Source organism: Hydra vulgaris, chromosome 09 (assembly GCF_038396675.1).
Source record: "Hydra vulgaris chromosome 09, alternate assembly HydraT2T_AEP".
NCBI classification, from domain to species: Eukaryota; Metazoa; Cnidaria; class Hydrozoa; order Anthoathecata; family Hydridae; genus Hydra; species Hydra vulgaris.
In genome coordinates, this window is record NC_088928.1 from 41,248,190 (window position 1) to 41,260,382 (window position 12,193).

The 12,193-nt window shown below is 28.3% G+C and overlaps 1 protein-coding gene across 1 annotated transcript; it reads right to left on the reverse strand.

The window, feature by feature from the left end:
* Window positions 1–7,162: 7,162 nt before the first annotated feature.
* On the reverse strand, window positions 7,163–9,131 carry LOC100203577 (kelch-like ECH-associated protein 1). The gene has a single exon (XM_065805720.1). It carries the CDS (start codon window positions 8,945–8,947, stop codon window positions 7,223–7,225), a length of 1,725 nt encoding a protein of 574 aa, XP_065661792.1. The 5' UTR covers window positions 8,948–9,131; the 3' UTR covers window positions 7,163–7,222.
* Between the last annotated feature and the right edge of the window lie 3,062 nt (window positions 9,132–12,193).

A 12,193-nucleotide genomic window follows, 5' to 3' on the forward strand; every position in this document is an offset into this window, starting at 1 on the left:
GAATTTGTTTTATGATTGCCAGGAGTGATAGTGATCTTGCATACTGGTTCCCTTATTTTGATAATGAGCGATGGATTCAAGATAGTTCTTTAATATTTCGTTGTGATAAGAAATGAGTTTAAGGCAACTTAAAAAGTTCCCTTTCTTGTTTTTCTTCATGGAAAAATAGTGCCCTTTAAAAAAATAAGTACTATGTTTATTATATTATAATAAAGAATTTATTAATAACTATTTAGAGTTCTAAAGAAGAAGAGATTGATCTCTATTGGTTCCGGAACTTCCAAATCCAAATAAAGTACACGGGAAACATAGAAGAGAATTAAATGATGGGCTCTATATCAAATAATCTCTTTGAACTTTTTCTCGATTAGGCAATGCAATAAAAACTATTTCTTTTGGGAAGGCCTTGTTATTAGAAGCATCTCGAGGGAATTTATCAGGTAAAGTTGACGGAACCTTGAATATTTCTTCTTTTTCTTTTTGTTCAAGAATCAATCTTAGAGTGCTGGGTCATTTTCAACGCCTAAATTAAAAAAAAAAAACTTAAGTTTTTATTTAACTGTTTTGAATTAATCTAAAGGGACGCTATTAAAAACATGAAGTTCCGTATTATTAAAAATTTTTGACGAATAAAAAATAATGATAAAAAACGGGAGTATTTTATATATTTCAATTACATATAGAACTTTAGGATTTAATTTTTTTTTTAATTCGGCATTTGGCGCCCCTTGAACATCTGCCGCCCGGGACATACTGTACCTTTTGTCCTCCCTCTCTCGGTGCCCCTGATTACATAAGATTTGAAAGATACCTATATTGTGGATACCATAAACAAAATATTTTGGATGATGTTACTTTGTTGTATATTTATCACGATAATGTTACTTTTGTTTACTTGATATTACAAAGTAAAGAAAAGGTAAAGCAAGACAAATTAATTAATATCTAGACATATCATCTGCAGCACCTGTCTCGCATGACAACAACCTACCAGTACCACAACAGCCAAAAAATGTAGGTATACTTCTTTCAAAAGACTTATATTTAATTTAAATAAACATAAAGTATTTATTATGAATTTATTTTTTTTAATGAAGTTTTAAACGCTACTGTTTTTGCCAATGTAGAGGTTGCTATTTGCTGGGTTTTTTTTCTTTTAAAAAGGAAGATACAATTAATATTTCATCTTAAAAATTAGCAAGTAACAGTAGCGAAGACATTGAGGAAGCTTTTGTACAAATACTTTTTTCAGCCTCACTTTCCAAATCAAATTGAGCTAGATAATTAAATCAGAGATTTAGGTCTTACTAAATCATTAACTGAAACTTTTTCATCAAGGCTGATGGAATAGAATCAACAGACGAAGACTGCAGGACATGTGTGTACCTGAAACGATTCAAATGTATTATTATTTGAAATTTACAATGACTAGTGTAACTATTAAATAGTATATAATTGTAAAAATGTGACTGATTTGTTTACTTCTCTTAGACTTGAGCATAATCCTGTACAATAGCAACTGTTCATAAATAGCTTAAAACGGGGTCTCAAGGCTCCACAAGGGAGATTAATTTTCCTTCTTTTCCTCATGCACATTCGGTACAGAAGAATAAAAACTATGGTAATGTCAAAGAACTTCTTGTCAAAGTAAGTTATTCTAAAATTAAGTGGAATGTTTGTGATGATTTCAAGTTGCTTATTTTCTTGCTTGACTTGGTTACACAAAGTATTCATGTTTTCTTTGCTTATGGGATAGCAGGGCTGATGATGATCATTACAAGAATATTTATTGGCCACCACAATTGGAACTAAAGCCAGGATTATTCAATGTTCTCAAGCAGCCTCTAGTAGATTCTTTTAAAGCTTTATTACCCCAATTCATATTAAACTAGAATTAGTAGACCAGATTGTAAAAGCCTTAAAAATTCGTCTTATGGTTCTAAATCTATTTAAGGCAAAGATCAAATGTGATTTTTAGTTGAACCCCAAATAAAAACATTTTTAAGTCAAAGAAACTCAATTTAGACTTAAAGTTTATTGCTTTCAAGCAATAATCTCTAAGTCAACTTTTATGACCTTGCAAAGTTTGCGGCCCCTTTAAATTAAAGTTCAAGCTTTATATTGTCATGATTTAAGAACACTAAGAGATTATTGTATGAAATTTAAAATTTGTTGATGAATATAAATTTAATTAAAAAAAAGGAAAAAAAAAATTTATAAACTCATTGCTCTCATCTTAAGGGCAGGGGGAACAAATAAAGCCCTAAGGGTTTAGGGCTTTATTTGTTCCCAGGCTCCTGTCATATAAATTTTTGCAAATGTTCCTCATGTGACATAAACATAAGCTTCTAAATGTTTGGAGTGTGAAAGAAAAGCAAGAAAAACTTGCAACGGACCTGTGTTTTTCAGCTGTGACTTAACAATATCAAATCTCATTTTATTGTTCATCAGGCAAATGAATAAGTTTAGCTTGTTTTGTTGTGTAATTATTAATATATCCTCAATAAAAAATAAGGGATAAAGTTTTTGCTGCGTTTTTAAACTTTGAGGACTTCCAACTATATCAAGCTTTTATATTAATAATTTTTTATTGTAACGTTGCATTGTTAATAGTTTATTTTATTTAATACTATATTGTATTAAGTATATTTTTGACAAATGGTTTAATTTTACTAACAGTGCGGATGCGTTAGTGGTGTAATGGTAGAGCACTCGCCTCAGAAGCGAGAAGTTCCAAGTTCAAACCCCACCACGTCCTAGTAGTACCGCGCTCAGCTTGTTTCTCCGCGCAGCAACCTAGTTCGTCAAGGTTGTGTTTCGGAGTTATAGAGTTGAGAGCTGTAGTGGCCTTTATGGCCTTGGGAGGAAAAAAAACAAAGAGTTTTTAAAACGTGTGTTGTTTTATGTGCAAAACAGATACAAGGTTACTTTGTGGTGCAAAATATTTTACTAACAATGCGTTGGGTGATTATATACCAAAATGACACCAACTTTATCTCTTCATTTAAATGCAGTTGTACCAATTAACGCAACACGCAAATTAGCTTAACAACATGGGATGGTTGGGGATTGCTGCTGAAAAAGTTATAATCTTTAATACAATAAAATTATAATCCAAATATTTACGCGAGATTCAAAAGTTCCAAAAATTAAATTAAAAAAAAACAAAAACTAAAATCTACTTTAAGTATCAAAGTTCTCCAAATTCAATTTTTTTTATTTTATTTAGGTCAGTTATACAAATCAGTTGTACAAATATTCATTTACTTAAAACTATTGTATTTAATAGATTCCTCATTTGTTAATATGATATAAATACTTCTTAATATATAAATTCGTCTTAAAAAACCAGTTAGAGTGTTTAAAGAAAACTTAAAAGTATAAACATTTGCGAGAAAAAAATTAAATCAAAAAGCGATGCAAAAACTAGAACAATATTGATTTTATAATTTAAGTTGCAAATATTTTATAATTACGGTCAGATCTCAGCAACGGGTCATGCAAATTAACAGTTATATATATACTTTTTATTCGAGAACCAACAGGCCATATGCCCGCATCGCATGTTTTGCTTTGATTATTAATAAATATAGAACTTTAGAAAATATTTAAAAAGTTAGTAAGACTTTTTGGAAGAAAGTCTATATGTAGTAAAATTAAAAGTAAAACTTAAATTACCCAAAAAACCGAAAAATTGGCGTGCATCCAGTTGGTTCCCGAATAACGAAATGTAAAACTGTTATTCACTGTTAAATAAAATTCTTTATTTGATTTAAGCCAAACGCTCCACCTTTTTCTTCCTTTTTTGATCCATTGATTAAAAATTGAATTGAGTTAAACTAAAATCGGACTTAGTGCTACTTATTAAATTAGAGACTCATTTATGCCAAAAAAAATTTAATTAAATTTGCGACGCGACTAAAGACACTTTGCCTAATGAAATGGTTTAATCGTGCTAAAGTAAGACCGACATTTTTGCAGTATTAACAAAATATATATTATTTAATTAATATTTTAGACTATAAGAAGCCTTAAAAAGTTTTTATTAAATATATATATATATATATATATATATATATATATATATATATATATATATATATATATATATATATATATATATATATATATATATATATATATAAATATATATATATATATTATATGTTTAAAAAATATATAATATAATAATAAAATATAAACCTATATAATATAGGAATAGATTCGACTAATATGAGCACCTAGGTAATATAAGCATACCGAAAGATTTCTAAGATGTGAGTAGTGTTGCTTTGTATTTTTTGAATTGACTTTATGTGGTAATAATATAAACAAGGCGATCCCGAAAAGATTTTTAAAGGGGAGGAGGGGGGCGGGAGGATGACGTACCTGTTTTTTGCTGACTTAAACCAAATTTTTCCGACTAACTTATCTAAAAAAAAAAAGGTCCTCGTTGGCCGACATTTGCCGACAGCGAACTAAAGATCTAAATTTGCCGACTCCAGTGTCCATTTTGCCGACTAATAAAATTCGTAGGGGGCTAGACACCCCCTTCCTCGAGACGGCTCTGAACAGAAAGCAGTACAATTAGTGTAAATTTATACACAGTATTTAGCGGATCTCATTTAACTAAAACGCTACTCAGTTTTTTTGTGCTGCTAAATATTACCATGACACATAAAAGAATCTGTAGCACGAAATTTTGATGTTGAAATATAGAAATTTTTTTTCATAAAGAAAAATATATTTACTAGAAATCTATTCCATTTTTGTTTGGTTAAAAATGCGTACAAGCATATACTTTTGACTTCATTTAAAGACACTATTTTCGTGTAAAAAGAGCATGCTTAAATTACCCAGTATTTTTTATTGAAATTACCTGATTTAAAGTCCTAAAATTGCAATTGTTTTAATTGCTTTTTGAATAAAAGCAAAATATATTAAAAATTTTTAATATTTTAAAGATTAAAAATATTTTTTGGTGGTTAGGGAAGTGGAGGGGGGGGGGGAATGTGAAATTAAAAGATTAAAAATCATTAAAAGATTAAAAATTTGATCTTATAATGATAGTCAAGTTTGCATTTTTTTACATTTACGGCATTGTGCGCATTAGAACATATATACTAATGTGATTTTTTTGAGCTAATTTAAATTACTCATATTATCATGTGGTCTTGGAGATATGAGCTCTTTTTCTACTTTTAAAAAAATAATATTTTAAATATATATATATATATATATATATATATATATATATATATATATATAATATATATATATGTATATATATATATATATATATATATATATATATATATATGTATATATATATATATATATATATATATATATATATATATATATATATATATATATATATATATATATATATATATATATATATATGTATATATATATATATATATATATATATATATATATATATAACATTTTATTGTTTATATATCAGTTTAGGGAATTAGTAAAGTGCGGAATATGGAAATTTTGCAACAGCTAAAATGCGAGAATAAAGTGCAAAAATAGGGTTAGTGGAATGGGGCTTCAGTAAATGCGTAAACTGATTTATGGAGAACACGCAAAGAGCTGTATCGACTGGGGGTAGAAAAATAGTTAAGATAAGGAGAAATTTTACGAATTAACATTCTTGAGGAGTTATGCAAGTTTAGTCATCCGGCAAATAACCCTACGAAACACTAGACTTGTCTATATGTGAGCGTCACATATAGACTTGTCAGCCGTTAGTAAATGGAACACATGACTGGCTTGCTAGTAAAAGTGGTTGTATAGCCAGCTAGTCAGTTGTAAAACTGGCAATTCAGCAGTTAAAAACTACTCCCACTTGCTTGATGAGATACATAAACATTCACTTGCTAAACATGATAGTTGGGAAAATCTCTTGCAGTTTTCCAAAAAAGCCATAATACCTATCATAGCTCATGAGCTAAGTTATGTTGGTGTTTTAACAATAGTTTTTCCACAGCCTGACTTGACTATTTATTAATAAAACGCAAAAGGATTGTGTTCTTATACCGAATTAGCAAAAATTGAATCTAGAATTTTACAGCTAACTGCTTCAAATGCAGTTTGTGAGAGTAGTTTTAGCATTTATTCAAACGTTAATTGTGTGAAAAGGAATTACTTAACTACTAAAAGTGCTGAAAAGTTTGTTTCCATTTTACAAAATTTGAAATTTTAAAATATTGAAACCAGCAGTAATGAAAACGGTACAGACACAACTATCTCTCAAATAGACAACTCGAGTGAAGCAAATGTTTCTAGTACTTCAACGCCTTGGTCAGCAGTAATTAAAACAGAAAATGTAAAAAATGACTTTCGAATCATCGGATGAATGAGGTTTGCGGCTACAACTTTTTTTTACTTTAATATTTATACTTTGATACAATACTGTTCAGAACTTTTGTTAACTACATTGATAACCAATAGAATATACTATTCATTTAAAAATTTTTAAGTATGTGTTCCTAGAAATTAATTACAGTATTGGGTTGTTTTTTTTGAAGGGATAATATATTTTTCTTTGGCAATTATCAAAAACAAGTAATATGGTCTTACAATATTTGTTATACACGATATATAATAGAAATGCTTATTTCATTAACTTTTGAAATCCGATATTAAATTGACATATTAAATACTAATATATTTTAATTATAAAAATTACAACGCTAATTCCCTCATAGGGTAAGAATAGTAGCTGCAATATTTAGGGAGTGTACTACAATTCTTAGTAAGTACAACATGACAAATAAAAATTCTCATAGTATACTTAGATTTTCGACTAAATTTTTAATTAATATTTTAATATAACTTAAAATTTTTATCTATACATGTATTAGTGCTTATAATGGTCATGTACTAGAAATAAAATAAAACTAAAAACTCTGCCAAAATTTATGCCATAAAAACTTTAAAAATTGCCAAAACAACAACAAAAAGTATCAAAATAAATATATCAATGATATAGAAAGCACATTTCTTTTGTCAAACTAATACGGCTTCTAAGATCATTTATAAATTGAGAAAAATTTATTCACTTTTATATTCTTAAAAAAAAAGTTTTTTAATTTACTTATTTGTATTTTAACTTTTTTATTGAATAACTTATTTGTTTAATAAAAACTTTTTATAAATAATATTATTTAATAATTATAAATATACTATATACAAAAAAATATGAAAATTACTTTGAAAAACGTATAAAATGCTTTGGTAAATTAAGAGTAGAACACTCAAGACCCATAACTTGAAAAGGAAATGGTAGATCAATAGACCACTCATCTCTTTCTAAGTCATAACTTTCAACAATATCCAAATATTTCCAAGAACAATCCCTTCCTCCTATTATAAACAGTTTGTTGTTAACAAGAGTTGATCCAGCTCGCCACCTTGAAATTTGAGATGAACTCTGAATAACCCAGTTGTCTAAAGTAATGTCATATATTTCAAAAGAAGATACACAATATCTTTCACTATAACCACCAAAAACATAAATTTTATTGTTAAAAATAAGATAAGTTGCTCCTGCACGTGGAATTGACATTGGAGAAAGTAAGCACCATTTCGAGTTATAATAACGCTCTAACGATGCTGATTTCCAGCCACCAACTGCAAATAAACAAGTTTCATTACCAACAAGACCATGACAATATCTTGCCTCATTCATTGGCATAAACATGTTCCATGTATTAAGCTCATGGTCATAAAACTCAACAGTATCTAGGGCATTATAGCTTCCATCCAAACCACCACTAACAAATATTTTATCATTGTATACACACACTCCAGCTGATTTTCTTTTAGAATTCATTTCACAAACTTCAGACCACTGGTTTTGACTTGGATTAAAGCATTCAACATTAGAAATTGGTCCTCTATGGCTGTTTAAACCACCAATAACAAAAACTTTATTCCAAATCAAAACTGTTCCATGGTCATGTCTTGCTACTTTCATTGGTGCTAAACTCCCCCATTTTTTTGTGATGGTATTAAAAGCAAATGAAGCCAGCAAACAGTTGTTACCATCATAACCACCAGTTGTCATAATTATTGTCGCTGTATCAAGGCATTTGCGAGGAGAAGCTGTTTTATTGAAAGAAATAGCTCTTGAAAGATATTTTTCATAATAAGAATTTTGAAACTTTGTTGTTAAAATAAACTTTTGAGATAAGTATGGAAATCGTATGCACTTAAACAAATCTTCAAAATGTAGCAATCTTACTGATGAATCAAAATAAATCCATTTCATCAAAGCACTAAAAACCACATCTTCACTTGAAACCTGAATTTCATCACTAGACAAAATCTCAATTAAATCTTCTAAACTTAAATTCAAAAATTCTGTTCCATTAGCAACTAATGAGAAATTGTCATGCAACATCTTTAAGGCTTTTTGCTCTAAATCAAAACAACAATATCGATTAGCTATTGTACTCACTGATAAGCAGTTCATAGGAGAAAGAATATCTTTCAAAAAACTAGAACAGGCATCACGAAGACCATTAATTATAAAAAAATTTGCACATGAAAATAAGGACTCTACATTTTCTACAGTAAGCTCAATCTCGCCAGTATATAAGTATTTAATAAAATCGTCAGCAAAGCGTGGAAGTAAACCCGATAATTCCATATCAACTTTTCCATCAATTTTTTCTTTCATATTGGTTTGTAACATTGTCGAGAATACTTCAGAAGAAGCAGCTAAAATTATTCGATGAACTCTAATTTCTTTGTTGTGAAAGCTTAAAATAATGTCAGCAAAATTTCCTCCTTTGAATATATCATTATACATTTGTTTAAGAATATGATCAATATGAAACTTATCTATTACTTTCTTCGTATTATCATCTCTTTCCATTTTTATAACTTGACTATTGGCTTGTTCACTATTTATTCTCATCCCTAGCATAACTTTGCATACCGCATAAATTATGAGAATATGAAACCACAAAACAAATTTTATAGAAAAATGGCATGAATAAATATAAAACTTTTTTTTTTAATGAATGAAAAAGTGTTATTTATACTTTATTATATTTTGTTATAGGATTATATTTTACTTATATATCTCAGTAAGATTAAATAGAGATATTTTTTTAATTAAGATAAACTGCGGAAGTTTTTATATAATTTTTTTTAAGCAGGGCATATTTGGAAATATTTTTATAAATACAACTCTCCCTCAGGATGGCTTCACTCCATTTTAATGAGTTTATTACTTCTTTTACAGAGGATCTGCGTAGGTGGTTTTAATATTTATATAACGAACTTAATCGTACTTAGGAAAAACACAATATAATCTTAGTATAACGCTATATCCATTACCATTTTAAAAAAATGTCTGTTACCCGCTATATATAGAAAATCTAACATTTTTGTATATATAAAACAAGCTACAAATAATGGAGTCAAGCGTTTTTAATATGAACTATTTTTATATGAATCTCTATTTTTACTTAACATATCTTATAGCTTTTTTTTAAAAAAAAATCACGTCAAGTTTTTGGCAATGTTATTTTCAGTCAATAATACAAATAAAGATGAAATCTTTATTGAATATTGTATTTGATTTTAAAATTTAAAAACTAAGATTGTTTAAAATATATATATTTTTTCTTTTAATTGTTTCAAATATTTGTGATAAATTGCGCATATTTTTAACTCTCAAAAGTGGATGTAATTATATTAATAAAAAAACTGTAAAACGTCATTAATTAAAGAATGTCTTTTGTGTGTGTTGACCTGTAAAATATTAGAGCGAAAAGAATACTATAAATAAGACTAAAGTAATGCGATTTTTGCAATTTATAATTAAGAAAAGTTCTTGATTTATGCAATACAGTTTTTACAACTTGTACAATGCATTTATACAATAACAAAGGATATTTTTGCTACAATGACACCTATGAGATTTCATCATAATGAGACCAATATAACTTCTTGATTTCATTTTGATAACTTTAACGAAAAATTAACTGACTGTCTTTTTCATGGAAGAGAAACTAGTTTATTCATAGTTCAAAGATAAACTATTTGTTTTAAATCATAGCTTAAAACTTTCAAGTTCAGTGTTTATTGTTTGAAACAATATCTTTACATGAAAATAATTATAGAATAAACTTGTATTATCAGCATACAGCATTGTTACTACTTTATGAGAGCTTTTATGCGTATCATTAGTATGTATTAAAAATAAAAATGTAATGGCCTAGGATTGATCCCTGTGGAACTCCGCACACAACTTCAAGAAACTTTGATTTCTCCAACAAAACATACTGTTTTCTTTTAAAAAGACATTTTAGTTTTGAAAGCAATCAACTGTGTATTAAACGTTTTGAGAGATCGACACTCTTAATAATTTTTACCTTAACGAAGACTTGGATAATTTCATAGCAAGTTTCATAACAGCGTGTTCAGTAAAGCAGCATCTCTGAAATCCAACAAAAGTGTATTTTATGCCACCTTATATCACAAAGAATACTTTATAATATTTTTGAAAACACTGGAAGAAGTAACAGGGCAATTTTATGGGGCTGTTACCCCCCAAGAATACAAATTTCAACTTCCAGTCTGTTTTTTTCAGGAACTTAGTCGGTTAGTCGAGATTTGACACATTTCAGTTGGCAGATTTTTAATTTTTAATTCCTTTTTTTTAAAGCAATCAAACACCCCCACCACCATCACCACCTCATTATGTTTGTATATTTGCCACTGATAAGTAAGAGAAGACGGAAGTTCGTAACAATAGAATAATCACCTGATTTTAATTTATCAGAAATATACTCTTTTCAAATGAAGATGCAATAAAGTAGAATGAAAATTTACTTATATAATTCATTACAAAGACAACTTACATTAGTAGTAACGTCTTCATGGGGAAGGGAGAGGGGTGGAGGACATTTTATTTAAATAGTAGTTTTAAATAGTTTTTTTTATAGAAATAACACATTGCTGTCTGTTAACAAAAAACAATTTAATCAATTTATGGTGGTAACCGATTAAATTACTCTTTGAAGCAGTTGACACTTATAGTGTTTGACAACTTTGTATGATATTGCCTTCGATGGGTGGACAATGCAATTGTTGAAGAAATTTAAGCAAACGAGGCAGTTGTTTACAATTTCACAATAAAAGCTCTACTTTTTCAAGCAGTATTTTTACTTTTGAAGCAAGAGCAAATCATAGAGTCGCATCTATTACACAGAGAAGCAGCCGTACCTCTATCAGAATCCGGCAAACTATATAGCAGGTTTATTGGGTTTAAAGGAAGTGGAATGGAAAAAACCGTAAACAGTAAGCCTCGCATCAGCGAGGCTTACTGTTTGCGGTTTGAGTGTTGATGTTGCTTAAATAAGTAATTGTTTAAACAAGTTGGTTAATAATTTAAAAAAAATTTTGATTTAAGTTGGTTTATAGTTTAAAAAAGATTTTCAAAACTTTAAACTAATTTTTTGATATATAACTGTTTTTTTTAATTATTATTTTAGCAGTTGCTAAGTTTGGAAGAAAAAACACAAGCAATTGTTTTGTTTACAGGAGACATACAAAGTTATCAATGCTATTAGTGCCGACTGCTTCAAAGAGTAATTCAATCAGTTACCACTATAAATTGATTAAATTGTTTTTTGTTAACAGACAATGTGTTATTTCTATAAAAAAAAACTATTTAAAATTACTATTTAAATAAAGTTCTCCCCTTCCCCATCAAGACGCTATTACTAATGTAAGTTGTCTTTGTAATGGATTATATAAGTAAATCTTCATTCTATTTTATTGCATCTTCATTTGAAAAGAGTATATTTTCTGATAAATTAAAATCAGGTGATTAATCTATTGTTTCGAACTTCCGTCCTCTATTAATTATCAGCGCCAAATATTGAAACATAATTAGGGGTGACTGGTTTAAAAAAAAAGAAATAAAAATTAAAAATCTACCAACTGAAATGTGTCAAATGTGTTTCTTGAGAATTGATGTAACGGTCTATTGTGGATGAATAGTGTAAAATAACAACAAGTTTTATTGAATTAAAATTATCTCAAACACTGTCGTGAATGATAAAAATAAAACAATAGAATAATTTTTAAATGAAAGAAAACAGAGACTCAGTGACTGATGCAAAAACTCCCCTCCAAAAACGTAAACAAAACATATATG

Coding starts and splice junctions, on each gene's coding strand:
- LOC100203577 (XM_065805720.1), bottom strand. CDS start 8,947: ATGCTAGGGATGAGAATAAATAGTGAACAAGCCAATAGTCAAGTTATA.